Source organism: Cordyceps fumosorosea, assembly GCF_001636725.1.
Source record: "Cordyceps fumosorosea ARSEF 2679 chromosome Unknown scaffold_12, whole genome shotgun sequence".
Lineage (NCBI taxonomy): Eukaryota > Fungi > Ascomycota > Sordariomycetes > Hypocreales > Cordycipitaceae > Cordyceps > Cordyceps fumosorosea.
In genome coordinates, this window is record NW_017387312.1 from 65,447 (window position 1) to 84,049 (window position 18,603).

The window sequence follows — 18,603 nt, forward strand, 5'->3', positions numbered from 1 at the left end:
AAAAAACTAAAATTTGCTACACTTTTCCAACATTTTTTCTCAGATGTTAACTTTTCGCCATCTCTCTCCGCCCCGTTCTGATTGTAATTGCGCATGTGTAGAGATAGCGTAAAAACCAAATTGCATGTCCTCCTTTGCTACCCTCTGAGTAGGGTGCCATTATATGCAGACGGTTGAATGTCGTTAAGGTCGTGGTGTTTGTGAATACCCGTCCCCCCGGATATTAAGTATGTCGGCATTGACGGTGTTTGTATATGTGACGAATGGGAATGTCGCGCCAACGCATTTTGTATTAGGTCGTAATCATGTCTATTGTTGAATGTGCGAATCTCGAGGGTGTTCGTTTGTGCGTGTCATGTGGTGCAATCAGTTGCTTAGGCGTCCTCGAGGAGAATAGTCGTGGGAGCAGCTCCAAGCTTGTCACGGCCGTTGAGGCCAGGGATCTCGAGAATGAAGAGGTAGCCCATGACCTGGCCCTTGAGCTGGGCGACAAGATCGGCAGCAGCCTTAGCAGAGCCACCTGGGAGGACAGTCAGCGGATTGTGGAATGCAGTCGAGCAATTGGGATTGGGATTATTTACCAGTGGCAATAATATCGTCGACGACGAGAACCTTTTGACCTTCGTGAATGGCATCCTCCTGCATCTGGAAGAAGTCCTTGCCGTACTCCTTGACGTACTCGGCGGTGACACAAGGACCAGGGAGCTTGCCCTTCTTGCGGACAGCAGCAAAGGGAACACCGAGACGAAGGGCGAGGCCTGGTCCAAAGAGGAAACCACGGGCATCGAGACCGACAATAACGTCAGGCTTTGTGCTGGCAAAGGTCTGGGCAATCTGGAGCTCGAGGGCGTTGACGAGAGTGGCGTGGGCTTCCGGGTTGGCGAAGAGCGGCATGATGTCGACAAAGTCAATGCCGGGAATGGGAAAGTCCGGGAACTGGCGCAGGTTGTTGCGAAGGATTACCTTTGCACTGGCGAGTTGGGCGGCGGGGGAGGAGGAGGAGGAGGGCTGTCTTCCCGAGGCATCTTGGGCGGCTGAGTGATCACTCATTGTAAGCTTGAAGTCGAGCAAGAGCGAGATTTCGGAAAGGAGGGCGAGTGAAAATTGTAGCGCGGGGGAGGGGAACGAAAAAGCACAAGCCAAGTCTAAGGTGGTGAGGCACAATTCCCGGGGAGAAATGGGAATGATCAAAAGTGAAGCAGTTATGAGTTGATTGATGAGTGAATAAAAAGGGCGAACTGCGCCAGCGCAAAGAAAAAAATAATGCACAGCTGGGTAGCTTGGAGGGGTAATTCGGAGGTGGGCGGGCACGGCAAACGGAGGGGAAATATGCAAGGTGGGATAAAAGATAAAAGCACGCACTTTTCCTTTGGGTGGACTTCAGTGGAGACTGCAGCAGAGGTAGCAGGCAGCTGGCAGCAGCTGGCAGACAGGTTGCTTCAATTCAGCATGCAGATTGGACGCGGCAGCTGGACAGAGGGTCAAATAGGTGCTGGCGTAGAGGTACAAGTGCCCCAGTATAAAAAATAATGGAAATAAAAAAAGATTCGGGCGGCAAGAACAAGCGGAGGTGGGCGGGAAGCTGGCAGCGGGTAGCTGGCAAGGAGAAGTAGCTGATGTTAACAACAACAAGACAAACGCGCGGTTCAAGATCGAATTCGAGAGGATGATGTTAGGAAGAGAAAAAAAAAAGGGAGCTCGAGAGTGGAAGAGAACAAGGAGAAATTAAAAATAGGGCCTTGCTTGATAGGAAAGGAAGGGGCCCAGGACGGACCCAAGGCTGTAGATAGGTAACTAATGCACAGTCCAGCAGGCACGCACCCCAGGCCAGGTCACGCCAGGCCTACAGGTAGGAAGAGTGCATGGTTGGCCATATGGCGCAAGGGGGGAAGATGGGGACGTAATGAGAATGCGCGGGTTACAATTAGAACTGAAAAAAGAAGGAACGAAAGAGGGCATAACAATCAAGCACGACAAGAGACAAGTATACAAGCAGGCGCACTAGTTGCAGCTTGCGGCAACGCGCGGAATCAGCAAAAGGTCGGTGTGAGTCTTGCTGGATAAAAGTACCTCTGGTTGTTCACTCCGGCCTTGCGAGGGATAGCTAATAATGGGATGGCTTGCTTGGGCTGGGCGAGGGATGGACGGATGGATGGATGGATGGATGGATGGATGGATGGATACGCACGGAGAAGGGCATGATTCAGCGCCGAGTCCGAGGAAGCAAGGATGGCGACAGGAAATTTGGTGGAAGGAAAAAAAGAATGGAACTAATGAAACCCGTCCAAGCAGAAATAGAAATAATAGTGAAAATTTTTAAATAATGAAAATAAATCACGGCGCCAAAGAAGTGATGAATCGAAAGGTACTCTGCATCTACACCCAGCTTGGCACATCAGACTGACCCGCAGGCATGTATGTAAGAGGTACCTACCCGTTTGGCCTTGCATCGGCTTGCTTAACACCCCGCGTACAGAGAGAGAGCCGAATCATCTTTTATCAGATGCCTGATTGCAGTTTTGTGTTTAATGCTGAATTAGTCCTCGCCATGCATGTAACCTGCCCGCCTGTCTCGGTTGGCTCTTCGTGTGGCAGGCAGGTAGCGATACTTCGTAGATGGCGCCGCCGCCGTCGCCGTTTGCCTCACCGCAAAACGAGGAGGCAATTTCCACCAACAGTAAAAAGAGATCGTGTCTAGAATCGACATTCTCTGGTGTTATGCAGGTTTGTTCCATAACCAATCCACTCACATAGTTAATTTCTTGGAAAGAAAAAAAAAAAGTCGACTAGAGTCAGCCAATTCTCGGCGCTTCGTTGCCTCACGGGGAAGCTCCATGATCCGTGATCCGCCCATCGTTACATGAGCTCGACGCCGACCTGCCACAGTGGGGTTCGGACAATGGATGGAATGTTGATGGGATGGGTGAACTTTATGTGCCGTGATGCTGCAGGCATTTAACGAGTTACTCAATACGTACAATAACGTCTTCCTTTTCTGGGCATTTACGAGATGGCATTTTTTTTTTCTTTTCCGGTTTCCTTTATCAGGTTGGATGAAACACGTGTGACTCACCACTTCTCCCTAGTTAGTTATCTTTTTTCCTTCTCAAAAACATTCACACCACATTGACGCGGTCCAAACACCAAGAAGCCCACCCTCATACACACGGAAACGGCCCGGCTTACCCACGCCAGCCAACCACGGCCCGGCGATCAAGGTTGTGCCCGTTGATGCAGGGCTCTTGCTCATTGCCATTTGTTGCCTTGTTGTATCTGCAGTGTCTTTTTATTGATTCCACCTCTGCCGTTGGTTCCGCCAAGTAATTTGCATGTGCTCGTGCATTTCGCTCTCTTTCCTCCTGTCTTTCGTCTCGTCCTCTCCACATCACCAACTACCGACAAACACACCCGACGCGTCTCGTCTCGTCTTCTCACAGCTCTTCATCACCATCCGAACATCATTCATTATTCCATTACCTCTATTCAATACTCGATAATTACAAATCTAATAATCAGAAGCAGTCCCATCATTCTCAGGACTCGGGTATGTCCTCTATCATGGTGAAAAAGTAAACAGCAGGCCATCAAACAGGGTCGGGTATCAACGTCAGATCCAAAGCAGACCAAAACGCACCAAGTCAAGCAAGACAGCTTCCACCCCTCTTACCATAAAAAAGGTTCCAGACAACCGACAGTGCAACTCGACTCCTCTTTTCTAGCCCTCTCAAGTCTTTCAAACCTTCCCTTCTTCTTTCCGCTAATGAAACTGCAATCGAATAATCGAAAACATCATATTCTGCAACACATGCAGCATCACCGCCACGCACGTAGGCAGCAGCTCCGGCCACACCGCCAGGTCTAGCTTGCCCTCAAGCCCAACGTCCACCTTGAAGCAGTACCGGATCAGACCCCGGACCGCCACGCTCGCCACAAGCTCGCACAGCCAGGTAATCGCAGAAAAGTACACTGTCAGGTTCAGGTTGTACGGCTCCGAGTCGCGGTCAAACGCAAAGTACGGGTACACGTCCTTGTTGGCGCCGTAGTGCAGCACCAGCACGCTCCCCATGAACGTCGCCATCGACGCGTTTTCCGCCAGGAACCGGATAAACACGTTGCGCGTCTGCAGTTTCTGATACGATCCGTACGTTTGCCCGTTAAGGCCCAGAACGCACATGGCTCTGTGAAACGTCTTGGTCATCATCAGCGGCGTTAGAATCACTAGGCTTGTCGAAGACAGTATCTGCAGCACAATGAACTGCTGCGGTGTGCGTAGTCGAGCATATAGCGCGCGCACGTATGTTTGGTAGGTCAGCATGAAATACCTGTAGATCCATGTTAGTGAAACTCCCATGACTTCACTCAAATGCACCCACAGCTTAAACACCCAGCTCAGCGGGTAGCTTCCCACACGCTCGCCCTCCCTGATCCCCAGCACCCAGCCAGTGAGCGCGTCCAGCAGATGCACCGTAATTATCCAACCATAGACGTACACTACTGTCTCCAAACTGTTGTGCGGCAGCGTCTGCAGATAGAGCTCGGCGTAGGCCTCTCCCAGCACATATGCCATCAATCCGATAAACAATGCCACGCAGAGCCACAGAAACCGAATAAAGCTCGCCGGAAGCCACCTACGCCTCATGGCCACGCCTTGCGGCCGGGTCGACTGCAGCACGTCGTGCTCCCACAAGTCACCCGGCACGTTACGCCGGCGTCGATCGAGGCGCGGCAGGGTATCTGGCTCGCCCGTCCACCAAGACGTGGTGAAGATGCGCTGCGTTTCGGAGAGCGAGTGTCGCAGACCAATGTGTCGCTCGTTGGTCATGAGAATGAGAAACGCAATGGCCACTGGCATGGCCATGACGCAGAATGTCCACGAAATCCACGAGGTGTTGTGATTTGTCAAGAATCGAGTCTCCGGTATTAGGTAGATGGGCACCGGGACTGCCAGAGATATAATGGCAATCAATGACACGGTCACGGGGAAGCCCAGAATCTTTGGCCACCTGGAGCATGTAAGTGATGTTGCCCACGTGCAACTGCAAGATACATTCCACTTACCAGTTGAGATTGTAGAGGTTAAACACCTTTGTAATCCAGACCAAGGCTGTAGCATTGTAAAAGCCATAGTATATAAAGAGAAAGAACCAAAAGTTGACCTCGACGTTGGCAGCGCCATAGCCAGGACGCTTGCCAGGCTTTGTCGGGTCTGGTTGGTCGCCGTCGTCATCTGTTGGCAAGGGATACTGCGGAAACGGAATGGCGCACCACCCGATTGCCTATATAGAATGCACACACACGTTGTTAGAAAGCTGCTGCATTCGCCCATATCCATGCACACACACATCCCGTTAACATACCAAGATGGCAGGCATGAATACCAGTAGCCCGTACCGGCTCCACCACCTGTCGACGACCTTCATGACGGCCGTCTGCCTCGGCTCGACCCAGAGGTCCACCACCCACCGTCGCCAGCGGCGGTCCCAGGCCGTTTCGGGCACGCGCAGCTCGAGGCAGCCATCGCGGCGGATACACTCGTCCTCGCTGTCGCTATCACCTCCGAGGTGGGCGGCGATGAGGGCGCCGTAGCCGACGTGGACGCTCCCGCGCCCGGCGGCGCCTATGATGGCGCTGGTGTCCGAGAGCAGGCCGAGCTGGCTGTTGCGGCGGGCGCCAAACTCGGGGCGTTGCGGCACGGCGCGAAAGCGGCCGAGGAGCGGCGACGAGTCGTTCGGCCGGACGCGGGACTCGGTGCCCTGGGTGAACTGAAAGAAGCTGGGCATGGCTGGCTATGGTGTCGCTCGAAAAGCTCGGGAAGCTCGGGGAGAGAGAAGATTCGAGGCAGGCCGTGAGGACTGCTCATGCGGGCTGTCGGGTCAAGAAAGCTCCCCTTTCTGTTTCCCACTCGAGGGCCGCCGACCTGCGAGCTCAACGCGACTCCAGGAGCTCCTCCACGCGTTGGCGGCTGCCGCGAAACGGGGCGGTGCGGTGCGGGTGGACTCTATCGAGACTTTCGGTTATTTGTTTACTCGGACATGACAAATCGATCGCCTGTGCAGCCTGCGCGAAGGATAGGGTTGACGGGGAGTGTTGAGGCAGGTCGGCAGGTTCGAAAAGGACGGCTTCACGGACATGGAAGAGATATCTCGGGGCAGATTGGCTGTTGCCCACGTTTGTCTCGAGGGAAAGTGCTGGGCAGATAATAATAAGGGTACCTACGGGTACCTCAAACGCTAATAATGGTACCTAAATAAATGTCGAGGCTGCCCCACAAGGGAGGGAAAGCCGCTGTGGATAAGACGCCACAGCACTCAAGGGAGGAGCGTCAAGGGATCAATGTCAAGAGTAAAAAGGTGCCTGATGGCCGCCCAACATCCAAGGTGCAAATAACCTTTTACCGTAAATTATTATTGGTACTTGAACTAACAGATCATTTCTTGTAACAGTGAAGAGATTCGGTGGCCCAGAATCTCCGACGCCCACTGTAGCAGACGTACCTCGAAACATGATGCATCAACTTTCGATGCCTTGCCCCGTCGTGGCATGAGAATGAATCCTCCTCGACGCTACCCAATCACATGCTCACGCATAATCAAGCGATACCAAAGCCATCAGCAGTCCCTTCAAAGACTCCCAAATACAGCATGTATGTACACTGGCCTATTTTCCATTAACTAAAAGTCACAGATCTCCCCGCCTCGCCATGCAAACCAGTAAAAGTGAAAAAGAGCTCTCCTCTCTATATAATATACACAGTCATGCCCTCTCGGCCCGTGTTTCGTAAACGGAAATCTTCATGACTGGATTAAGCACACGCAGCCTCATTCCGCATCATCATCCTCATCTTCCATGCCGCCCGTCACATCCGCCGAAAATGCCACCGACTTGTGGCCTCCGCTGCCGCCGGCCCGCGCTCCCACAGGCTCCACGACGTCGCCGTCCCACGGCCGGCACTCCTTGACGTGCGTGCCGCACCGCAAGCACGTCATGCCCTCGCCCTCTTCGCGCTCCAGCCGCGTCGCGAGGCACACGAAGCAATACACGCAACCGCACGGGATCGTCTCGTACGGGTTCGTCACGTCCGTCTGCGCGGAGCCCACAACGCCGCTCGACGCCGCCGCCGCCATGATCTCGTTTTCCGTCGTTGCCTCGTTCTGGTCCTGGTAGCAGATGGCGCACGTGCGCTCCGGCAAGAACCCGTACTCGCCCTTTGCGGCGTCGCCCTCGGCGTCGCCCGCCGCGCCGCTCGTGTTCACAATCTCCTTGGTCTTGCGCCACGTCCGGGCCAGCCAGCGCCGCCAGCGGTTGATGCCGACGAGCGGCAGCACGAACAGCAGGAACTCGGTGAAGGCGTGCCACACCAGCTGCCGGTTCAGGTACTCAAACGACACCTCGCGGCTGACCTGGCTGGTCGGCGGCGCGAGCCGCATCCGCAGCACCCGGTCAAGCAGCGTGCGATAGCGACCGTGCAGCAGGAACACGAGAAACGACGCGCACGCCGCTGCCGAGTGTGCCGTTGTGACGCGCGACGTCCACCGCGACAGCATCCTCACGCGGGGGCTCGGCTCCTCGTAGCCGTCGTCCTGCTCGAGTAGCCAGCCCTCCCACTTTCCCCACGCGTATGTGCCCACGACGCTGACGAGGCCGTGGAGTGCCTTTTGAGCGCGCGACGGCGGTGCCAGCACGGGGCCGCGCCGGCGCGCATCCGTGTACTTTAGGTTTTGCAGGGCCGCGCCGTAGGTCGCATCGTGGTCCCAAACGGTGAGCTTGAAGAGGATGGCGCGCAGCGCGAGCCCGATCTCGTCGGCCCAGTCGTCGTGCAAGTGGCCCCCGGCGATATATCTCAGGGCGTCGCAGACCTGGTCCCGGAACAGCTCGACGAGCTCCCCGTCGAGCAGCTCGGCGTCGACCTGCGCCACGCGAAACGCGGGCCGCGTGCCCTCGCGGGTCGACACCGCATCCCAGGCTGTCGCGAGGCCGCTCAGAGGGAACGGCAGACGCCGCAGCTGCGCACTGGCCCGCGAGGCCTCGCGCTGGGCGGCGATGCGGGCGGCGGCCTGCACCTCGCGGGCCTGTCGGCGGGGGGCGACCCGTTGCTGGGCTTGCACGAAGCTCGATTCGCTCATTGGTGCGGCATCAGGTATTGTGTATGTGTCGGTTTTCGGTCAAGGGGGGTTGCGGATGTCGATAGAACTAGGTGATGGTTCGTCGGTTGGATGATGAAGGTTGAAGGAAGTCAAAGCTCTCTGGGGTCTTTCCGCGGCCTGCCGTTTTTAGCGTCTTTGCTGGGGCGGCATCGGCGAGCCGAGGCTAACATGTTGGTGCTGTAGCCTGTGCGCCACGCATTCGGCAGACCGCACGCTTTTCCAGCACTCCACTAATCAATAACTTGAAGAACTCTCCCACATGATGTGGCTACGCTGCAACTGCAGGATCGAGATGGGCATCCTCCGTTGTTTAGGCTGATGCTGAAATACCTGCTGCCGACCTGGGCTACGGGTCTTGGCGAATGAGATACGCGCTTCAACACTAAATACGTACTCTCTCCAACTACACCACATATACTCTTGGTCGTTCATGGCTCTCGCGCAAGAATTTCTTGGTCCCGGCAGCTCCAGTAGTAGTACAGTCAGAGGACAAGACAAGGTGCAGTTGATTATAGACGTTTCGAGTCGACTTGCTGTAGAACGAAAGACCCGAGGAATGTCTAAAACAAAATAAATCCTCGTGTTACACATCCATATATAGGTAATGATGATGACATGATAGGATGCAAACGAAAACGCCCATGAGGCTGTCTCGAGGTCACGGCGCCGTTTCACCCCCACTGACGGAGCACGCGCCGCCGGCCCGTCAAATTGGGGCTGCCAGCTGGCGGCCAAGAGGTGGACAAACGGACTCGACGATAACGGGTCAGGTGCGAACATGCCGGCGGCTTGCTGCATTTTGGTCAGTCATGTCATCCTCCCACCCAAGATCTGGTGATGCAATTTCAAGCCATGCAACAGCATCTTCCTGTCTCCGACCAAATACTCAGAGCCCTCGGCACCGCCACATCCGGATACCTACCAAGTAGTTACCTGGTATCAGTGAGCAGCGAGTCTGCATCCACGGGTTGCGTGCACCGTAACACCAGCCGTTGGCCCCGCTACAAATAACAACCCCCTCCCTCCGCAGGTACAAGGCACCAGGATGTCACTGCCACCAATCAATTCCCAGCCAGCCATCAACATTCGCGACACACACACGCTTGCCTTGTCTTCACTCAGTTGGCGCAACACTTTGTCTCTTATTTTTAGCGTCAACAATAACCCCTGCCTGCCTGCCAACTCTTACCTCTTACCGTGACTCATCTGCAAGTCGACCTTTCCGTCTGCCTGGACCTGTGTCAACCCATTTATTTAACAAGCAGCCCGCCCCGTGCACCGATACGCGCCGGCTTCTGGATCTCGGATCTCTCTCTCTGTCCTGCTGTGGCGAGCCCAATACACCTTCCAGACCCGGCGCGTGACTTTTTGGCATAAGCAGGGTGGTCATTGTGCGCAACCTACTTATTACCTTTCTTCCTTTCCAACAATCCTACAGCCAGCAACCTGAGGAGACAAGAAGAAGAAGAAACAGGAAGCGACCTTGCCACCCTCGCTGCAGCCTGCCTGTCTCGCTCAACCAATCAGTCCCTCACTTGCCCCTCGCTCACCCGCTTTCGCTGGCACTGTTTGTTCTGACAGTTTCCTTTGTGCGACACCATGTCCTCGCGAAGACGAAAAATTTCCGTCGAAGACTCGTGGCGTATGGTTGACGGCGAGAATGACAGCTTCGATACGTCCCTCATTCCCGGCGCGACTCCCAACGAAGACGAAGATGACATTCTCATCCCGCTGTCCAGCGAACAACCCTCGTCCGGCTTTCCCTCGCAGCCACCTCCTAGCTCACAGAGTCAGCCGAATTCCAGCTTCGACTCGCAAGATAGCCTCCACAGCTTTGTCAAGCACCGGGCGGATAGCAACGTCATTATGCGCCAGCCGTTCAACCCCAGCATCCCCCCATCCATGGCGGCCAGCAGTAGAGACAGCTCACGCCTGGTCCAGGGCCCTCGCACGCCAGATCCGCAGTTTAGAATGCCGACGGTGGAAGTTATCAGCCGCGATCGCAGGAGCTCCGGCCAGAGCTCACGCACAACTCGCCCCAGCGCGGTGAGCGGCAGTTCCCGCGGCGATGACTCGACAGCCGTGAAACGACGTGGGCATATAACGCAGTCCAGTCCCGTGAAGCGCCGGAGCACACGACACAGACCGGAGCATGATCATGATGACGCGTATAAACGGGACCGAGACGATTACGGGCCTCCCCTCCCTTCCATCTCCGTCGGCATTGCACAATGGGCGGCCGCCGTGGTCGGTCTCGCATTCAACTACGCCAAGCGCCCTCTCGCGCTCCTCCTCGCAGTGTACCTCTCCTGTGGCGCCATCATCGTCACCCAAAACATGCTGCAGAAGTCTGTCTATATCTCGCTATCACCCATTTGTCGGGTGCCTGGCGCTTCCCTTCTGAGCCTGCCGTTCTGCCCCAGCCCTGGAAGCCAGGTCGACAGCGACGCGCCGGACGGGCGCAAGGACCCCGTCGAGTTTAACGACCTGATGGGCGTGCAGTCCAAGTTCGAGGACGTTCTGGAACGGAGCGCAGAGGGTGTGTCGCTGCCGCTCGAGATGAAACGGTCTGAGACGAGCTTACGAGACCTACGCACGCTGGTCAAACGCAGCGACATCGAAGCACGCGACGAGCTGCTCTTCGAGCTCGACGGCTTCATCGACACAGCGCGACACAGCGCCACCGACCTGCAGCGCTTTAACACGCATGTCGGCTCAGCCGTCGACGCCGTCATCATCATCAACCGCTGGACCGTGCGGTACATTGACTCTCTTGCGCCCCTCGAAGGCGGTGGCCCTTCGACCTCCTCCCTCGCCATCTGGCCCGGCTGGCTCTTTTCGCCTTTTCAGCCCGGTGATCACATCTTCAGCGAGCACGTCTTGCGCGACAAGTACATTGAGCACACGATGCTCGTCTCAGAGCGCATCGCCGCGCTGATCCTCGAAGCGCAGGCTGTCCTGCGCCTGCTCACAAGGGCCGAGGACCACCTCTCCCTCATCTACGACGTCTCGTCGCGTTCCACCGAAGCGCTCGAGTCGCGGCGCGACGAGATCCTCAGCAAGCTCTGGACGATCGTCGGTGGCAACGCCGGCCGCCTCGACCACCTCAGGGGGCAGCTCAACCTACTGAGGCGCGTGGACGAGCACCGCACCTCCGCCGTCAACCAGGTGACGGCCCTCGTGCTCGAGCTCGAGGCCATCCAGGCCGGCCTCGGCGACCTGCGCGACCGCGTCGCCGAGCCCGCCGTCCTCCGTGACGCCGGCAGCCCCGCCGCCTCCCTCCCCCTCACCATACACATTGAGACCATCAACAGCGGCGTCGAGCGCCTCGAGGCCGCCCGCCGACGCATCCGCGCTGCCGAGGACGGCCGCGTCCAGGATGCACTGGCCAAAGGCGGAGTGCGTGACGACCAAGGCAGGCTGATCGGCGACACATCGAGTTAGCGGCGCGTTGTTGTCCTATCGAATCCAAGTTCTCGGGTCTCTTCTCCCGTTGAGACTGACTACGTGAAACACGATGATGAACGAAATGGTCAAATCTTTTCCCTTAGGGGTTTCTACTCCCATCTATTGTTTAAAGTTAGGGCTCTTTTCTTTGTTTAGGCGCCAAGAGACGGGTACATTTGCTTTTTGTTTAGGACATGTTCTCTTGTTTTGTAATGTAATTTTTTCCTTGTGTCTGGGCGAGATTTCGACATACCAAAGGGACAAGAAAAGGGAAGCCTTTGGCACAATGTAAAATACCCACCACCCATATAGTTTCCCGCGAGACTACTGGTTTCAGTGGAACGGACAGTCTTGAGATGATTCGATTCACAGTCACAATGTGCAAACATGTTTTGTAAATGAGGCAGTAGTCCCATTGTACCCTATATACCCCTCCCATTTCCAGCCACAATACCAGTGCTCCCGGGTTCAAAAACGTTTTCAAACTTTATAGACATACCTCAAAGGTTGGCCATTATAAAAAAAAGGCCCCAAAATCCTCCACGGTCCCAGAAAGAAGGGGACGAAAGAAATCCGCTATGGATGTTTGCTCCGCACGCAAACATCGCCTCATTAAGTCGTGAATAAAAAGAAAAGAAAAGCCCCAGAATGCCCAGGGACGAACGCCGTCGCCATGCTTTTGCCCTTGCCCGCTAAACCCACAAAACAAAGAACCGCAAAACGCCGAGCCCAGAATGCATGCCTTACTATAACCCCGGAAAGACCTTTGTGACCGCACGGCGCCACTTGGGCCGCGATTGGTCGGGATCATCAAACGGCGCATTCTGGTTAGCAATCTCTCGCATGCGCTCACGCGCAAACGAGGACGGACTGCTACGGCCAACAAAGCCGGCAAACCCTGTTCGAAGTTCTGCGCCTTCGGGCTGCGTGGGCAGAACATGCAAGGGTCGGGCTTTGGACTTGCGCGCGCGGGTCTTCTTCGGAGGCGGGGCAGAAACAGCCGGCTGCGGGACAGCAGGTTGTGTCGCCGGTGGCACGGCTGTCGGCGTCGGCGTCGTCGTCGCGGTCGCTTCCTGGGCTCCAGTTCCAGGGCTCTCATCGCTCCCATTTCCAGGCCGTCCGGTGGAGTCCTCTCCGCTGGGGCGCTCAGGCGGCGATGGTTGTCGCTTCTCGAGCTCAATGTCCCGAGTCTCACCCGACGAGGACGTCGAGTGGAAAAAGCGCTTTCCCCAGCCTGGCTTGCTCCATCCCTTGTACTTGACGTCGCCAGATTCAATAGAAGAGTCGTCAAAATCGACTCGTTCTCGAAGCTTGCGAAGGGCGCGCTCGCGGCGGACCATGCCATTGGTGATCTTGGGACTGTAGCCCGGCGGCAGCATGCACTGCTTGCACATGGGGCAGAGCGAGCTGTTGCGGAGAAGGAACTCGTCGATGCAGATCGGGTGGAAGATGTGGTGGCATGGCAGTTCGCGGATGACACTAGCACGATCTTCAAACTCGACGAGGCAGATGTGACACTGTGGTTGGAAGTTGGTGGCGGTTGTGTCAGCCTTTCCGGTTACAGCAGAGCGCTGGCTACGCAAGGTCTGGACGCCTTCCGAGACGACGGTAGCAGATGAGTTGCTATGGCGGTCGCCTCTGCGCCTCTTCTTACCCTTGCCGGATCGCATAGTCACGGTGACCTCGGAAGAGGGGGTTGCGAGGTCGTGTGCGAGCTCGGGTTGGCTAGTGTAAGTAAAGAGCGGGAAATCCTTGACATGGGACGCGGGGACGGTTAATCGCTTGATGCCCATGGCCTCAAGATCAACTTCGCCAGACTCGACACGTTTGCGCAAAGAAGTGCGGCGGCGGCGCTGGAAGAAATGCATGGTGAGCGATACGGAGGCGACAATGAAGAGGAGGGCGCCAATAACTATAAGAAAATAGACCCATAGTGAAGGTAGGCTGGCTTGACCCTTCATGGTGAGCTGGGCCCAGATTCTGACGTAGTCTCTTTGGCTTGTTCCGTATCGCTGCATGATTTCGGCGCCGTGGGGAACGGTGTCGGCGGTTCCGGAGTAGAGACTCAGTTGAGTCATCATACGCTGGCCCTCGATGCCTGGAATAGCAAAGATAGGGAACCTGGATTCCTTCCAGGCGCCGCCGTCGTCGAGATTCCATACGGCCGAGTCGGGACCTTGGGGCTTATCGGTCGAGTTGTTGGGCTTGTAGAAGATGAAGGCGCGAATGGGATCAAGACGGGCCGAGGCGAGGTAGGCCTGGACGCAGTCTATGCTGAACCAGGGGGCGAGGGCGATGAGGTTATAATTCGCGGGCGGGAGTTGGGCTCTGCGAGTGACGTTGTGGGGGATGAAGTCGTACTGCTGAGCGTTGCACGAGGCGACGGTGGAGATGTCGGGGACGTAGAGGAGGCCTTGGATGACGCCGTTGAGGGTTTGGGCACCGTTTGTCGAGAGCGTGGTGAGGTTGTTTTTGAGATGCTGCTCGTATCCCAGATCCTGAGCAACGTCGGTGATGTTGCGGATGAGGGAGACAGGGACGGTGCCGGCGCCGTTCCAGGAGGGGTTACTGAAGAGTAGCACCCCATTGTAGAGTCCGACGAGAGACATGGTGGCTGTGGCATGCCAATCAGGAGGCGGGGGACATTATAGAGAGCGCATGAGCGGCGCGGTGGTGGTGGAACGGCGGTGGTGGCGGCGGTGGTGGTGACGACGGGGCCCGACCGGACAATTGCTGACAGAGGTGGCAGAGGCAAGACACTGAGGAGCCAAGGGTTGAGTGCGTGTTGAGTCTGAGATTGTGCGCAAGCAACGAACGGGTTGGTGGCGTGGCTGCTGGTACTTGGCCTAGATATCTGTCGCGAAATGTAGGGGCGGGTCGTGCGGCCGTCGAGGAAAGGACCTCGCAACAAGGAGAAGGCTGTCGCTGTCGGGCGGATGAGTCGGCCGAGGAGTGGAGGCTAACTCGAGGGAGGGGAGGGAAGAGAAGAGAGGAAAGGGGGGAAGTGAGCGTGGGCGAGGGGGCTTGTCGAGAGACGATGAAGCGACGTTGGGATGTAGGAGAGAGTAAGAGTTTAAATGGCGAGCGAGAGGAGTCGGTAGGTGAGTAGGACGAGGACAATTTCTGGGGGAGAGAGAGGAGGAGGCGGCGTCGAGTGCGGTGGCGGTTGGTGGTAACGTTAGAAGCAGAGACAGCGGCGGGACACAGAACAGAACAGGAGCAGAAACACAGCAGACAGAGAAGCACCGCAGATTAGCTACTAAGGTTCATACCTGCAGAGCACAGCGTCCAGCAAGCCAACGACGGAGGACAGCAGGAACGAGGAGCGAGAGCGAGACGAGAAGAAAAGCCGTCCCTGTACGGAGTACCTCATACAAACTCCTGATGCTGGATCCATGTACACCCGGCCTTTACCCTGTGGCGTCCCCGGGCGGTATTCTAGGCACAGAGTCGGGCGAATCTCGACAAAAGGTACCTGGCTGTGGGAGGTACGGCGACTTACTCGCAAGTACCGGGTACGTGCTAGCCGCATCCACCAGCTGAGCCCACTTGCTCTTACAGCATGGGCAGATTGCATGGGCACTACCTATGTACATACATAAGATCTAGACTCTACCAAGCTTGTAGCGAGGGCATGCGAGGTAACAGTGAAGAGTGCACAAGGCAAACAAGACGAGGGGGAAAAGGCCCGATATCTGTCAGCTGGATAGTCTGTGGATTTTTGCGATGGTGTATCGTGAGTTGTACTACTAGAAAACGAGAAACAAACTGCCATCTGAATGGTGCTGTTTGTCCAGGTGCTCTCGCTAGGTAATTACCTGCAGACAGGCTTTGCCGCTGCACCACTGGAATTCGACGCTCAGCGGCCGCTCCACCGCACTGTGGCGGCGCCAACCTAGGCGGCCCTAGTTTGCCCGGGCGGGTTCAAACGTTGGGACCTTCCGTATTGGCAGGTCGCTAACTGATTTGCCTGCCTTCAATCTACTCCGTATAGCCACCAACTAAACTCTTTCTCATTTGCATCAATATTACCTCCACAACAGCCTTAATTCCCCTTGATCATTTCACCCCGGCTTGCATTTACTCTATTTTAACTTCATTCACCCACTACCCACTCGAGTCCTCGACCCGATCCGCTCTAACATCAGTCCTCGTCCTCCGCATGGCCGCTACCGAACGAACCCCTCCCCTCCCCCCGTACATCATCATCCGCACCGGCGCCGAGCCTTATTCTCAATGACACGGCTCTCGAACTTCCCCATACCCCGATTATCTTGGTATCACGATGCCATCGCATCGTCGCTCTCTCGGGCCCTCGTCGGGTCCTTTTGTCGTCGCGCCGCCGCGCAAACATGCACATGTCCTCCCTACCCTAGGTAGTACTCCCCCAGACTGTGTCGTCACTGGTGCTTCCTCAGGCCTTGCCTGCGTTTGCGTGTGCGACCGATGACGCTGTCTCTGCGCTCTGTCGTTGCAAAGGTTAGAAACATGTCGGCTCCGCCCGCATCGCTGGTTACACATTCGTCGCTTCCTCTCATCACCACCACACTCAGTCAGTCCATGGCTGCGACACCTCCTCGTTGTGTCTCAATTCTTACTGCAAGCCTATTTTTAAGGAAAAATGACTGTAATTCCCGAAACGATTCAGCTACTCACCACCGCATAAACGGTGACTAGGCCTGTCCTGCCGCCCCCGGGTCTTTTGCCTCGATGCCACGCATCTCGAGCTGGTCATCGAGTCATGCCGCTAATTAGGCTCACCCAATCTCCGTCCCTCATCCATTTAGATGACAAACGAATATGCCATAAAAACGAGAAGAAGGTGCTGCGTAAGGATATACATGGCATTTTCCCGCTACTGTGCGTTGCATGAGACCGTTTGTGACACGAGTTGCCACTGTCCAAGTCCCAGAAGCACACGTTGTCAAGCGGAGATGTCCATCTCGGCAGCTCCCTGACCACATCTCGTAACCCATATCAGCCAGGGCCTAACATTCTCACTGACTAGCCTCCTCCAACTATCCGTTCACTAGTTAAATCCTACATGCCTTGAGGTAGTATTTTGCGTCGCCCTGCCTGCCCCGTCTACCTACATGTGTACTTATCTATGGCGGGTGGGCAGTCTAGATGCGTCCAATTTCGATAGCTCGCTCCAGGACTAGTTGAGGACTACGGCTCTTGGACCCAAGGATCGAGATGGCTCTGCGCGTGGAAATAAGAAGCGGCTCGGGACACGAGGAACAGGTAATCAAAAAAAAAATAGCCTCGATGGAAAGTCTGCAGCACAAACGCCTGCGCGCCCAAGCCACAATATGAGACCGAACTATCCGTACAAATATGCAGACAAGAATATACCATGGCGACAATTATTGACTAGTTTTATTATACGCTCCGGGTTCAATCTGTCATACAGCGGCACTCGCTAGCGCCCTCCAGTACATGATATTCCTCGCGCTTTCTCTGTTCAATGACGGAAATAAACCACTTTGCTTCCACCCATCCATCAACACAGCGGCTATCGCCACACACTCGCCGAAGCCCTCTTCTTCATCTCTCGTCCTTGGTCGCCGATCATGGCCGCGACGAGGAAGACGAAGAGGAAGAAGAAAAACAGGGCAGCACATTTCACACAGGCACCCTTGTGCGCCATGCCCGCATAGCTATCCCCTCTCACTTCTGTTGCACCGACTGTCTGAGGCTGGGACGGAGGCGGGTTGACTGATCACACTGGTCGGTCGGTGTGTGGCTTGCAAGCAGGACCATCCGTTCGTTGCTCTTGCATCCGTGTGGCAGCAACAGCCTTCTTTCTTCTTCTTTCTTTCTAGCAAATGTCAGGCACTTTTGTCTGCACAGGCACAACAGAGCCTATCTAGGGTCATGGACGCGTCGCATGATAGACAGCTTCTCGTCCACCACCTCAACCTGTTGCGAGCTCAGCTTCGGTCGCCAGTCTTGCTGTAAATTGTCACGGAAATCCCTGCACGGCCCGGTCATGGCTTATCATGCATCTGCCTTTGTTTTGCTTTTCCGCCCAACATCCTTTTTTTCTTTTCGCAGACGTGGGCATTGGGGAAGGGATCGGAGGACCCTGGCGTCATATGTCACCGCGGTGGATTCCCAGCCCGTCTCCATACACATTCATTAGGAAGTTGATCATCGTCGCCCATGGAGCAATGCAGGCGCACCATGCAAGGCCAACAAAAAGCGCAACTCGCCGCCAGACATTTGTCTTGCATAAGAAGAGGAGTCGTGTAGTTGCGCAAAAGTACGGTTACGTAGCGGGTGTGCAGGCTCTCAAGGAAGGTCCCCTCCCCCTCCAGCAACTTTGCTCGGTTCTCGCTAAAAACTGGCTTGGATGGTGTGGCTGGCTGATCGCGCAACTCGGCCTGCACTGCATCCGATGAGATGAATCGTCGGCGTCGTGCTTCATGCCTTATCCGGTCACCTTTGCATTGTCGTGGCATTCCCGTCTTGCCTGAATACGAACAGGACTTCAGAGACTTGTGTGATTACGATGGTCACGTGGGAATTTGCCATCGTATTTTCTTTCTGAGCATGAGAAAAAGTGCAAATTGTACCTACAGCTCGCTGTCGAGTTAGTGTATATACATAGCAGTTTCGCTTGAGCTCACCCAAAAACCACGAATATCCGCAACACGAAACCACGACTTACTAAAAAACATTTGTATTATGGATGAAAAACAACCCATTTATAGATATCATGTCATGAGTCAAGCTGGACGTTTTCGGTAGCGTTTGTGCTGTTATGTTTATTTTCGTCGATTCATGCCATGTCCAGGGTAGCGACATTGCGAGACTGGACGCGACACCCCAGTCTTACACGCAACGCGTCCACGAGAACCCCCACATCACATCAACCTCTTCAAGTCAAGTTCAGCCTAAGGAAATCAATTGGATCAATTTGGTGTGTATGCTATACAACAAGAGAAGGCCAGCACCCCTTGCAACCAATATAAACCTGTCGCAATGTCGTAGCATGCAAGGCCTCTCT

At 55.5% G+C, this 18,603-nt stretch overlaps 5 protein-coding genes across 5 annotated transcripts; 1 reads left to right on the forward strand and 4 right to left on the reverse strand.

Annotated features, from left to right (window-relative positions):
• Positions 1–374: 374 nt before the first annotated feature.
• ISF_05108 (adenine phosphoribosyltransferase 1) lies at positions 375–1,050 on the reverse strand (the record flags this gene model as incomplete). The annotated part of the gene is made up of 2 exons (XM_018848713.1): positions 375–520; positions 582–1,050. 2 exons carry the CDS (start codon positions 1,048–1,050, stop codon positions 375–377), a joined length of 615 nt encoding a protein of 204 aa, XP_018703849.1.
• A 2,707-nt stretch (positions 1,051–3,757) lies between these two features.
• ISF_05109 (hypothetical protein) lies at positions 3,758–5,780 on the reverse strand (the record flags this gene model as incomplete). The annotated part of the gene is made up of 4 exons (XM_018848714.1): positions 3,758–4,322; positions 4,374–5,003; positions 5,059–5,276; positions 5,358–5,780. 4 exons carry the CDS (start codon positions 5,778–5,780, stop codon positions 3,758–3,760), a joined length of 1,836 nt encoding a protein of 611 aa, XP_018703850.1.
• A 1,038-nt stretch (positions 5,781–6,818) lies between these two features.
• ISF_05110 (peroxisomal biogenesis factor 2) lies at positions 6,819–8,123 on the reverse strand (the record flags this gene model as incomplete). The annotated part of the gene is made up of 1 exon (XM_018848715.1): positions 6,819–8,123. One exon carries the CDS (start codon positions 8,121–8,123, stop codon positions 6,819–6,821), a length of 1,305 nt encoding a protein of 434 aa, XP_018703851.1.
• A 1,620-nt stretch (positions 8,124–9,743) lies between these two features.
• On the forward strand, positions 9,744–11,588 carry ISF_05111 (hypothetical protein; the record flags this gene model as incomplete). The annotated part of the gene is made up of 1 exon (XM_018848716.1): positions 9,744–11,588. The coding sequence occupies one exon, from the start codon at positions 9,744–9,746 to the stop codon at positions 11,586–11,588; it is 1,845 nt and encodes a 614-aa protein (XP_018703852.1).
• A 749-nt stretch (positions 11,589–12,337) lies between these two features.
• ISF_05112 (RING finger domain-containing protein) lies at positions 12,338–14,200 on the reverse strand (the record flags this gene model as incomplete). The annotated part of the gene is made up of 1 exon (XM_018848717.1): positions 12,338–14,200. The coding sequence occupies one exon, from the start codon at positions 14,198–14,200 to the stop codon at positions 12,338–12,340; it is 1,863 nt and encodes a 620-aa protein (XP_018703853.1).
• Between the last annotated feature and the right edge of the window lie 4,403 nt (positions 14,201–18,603).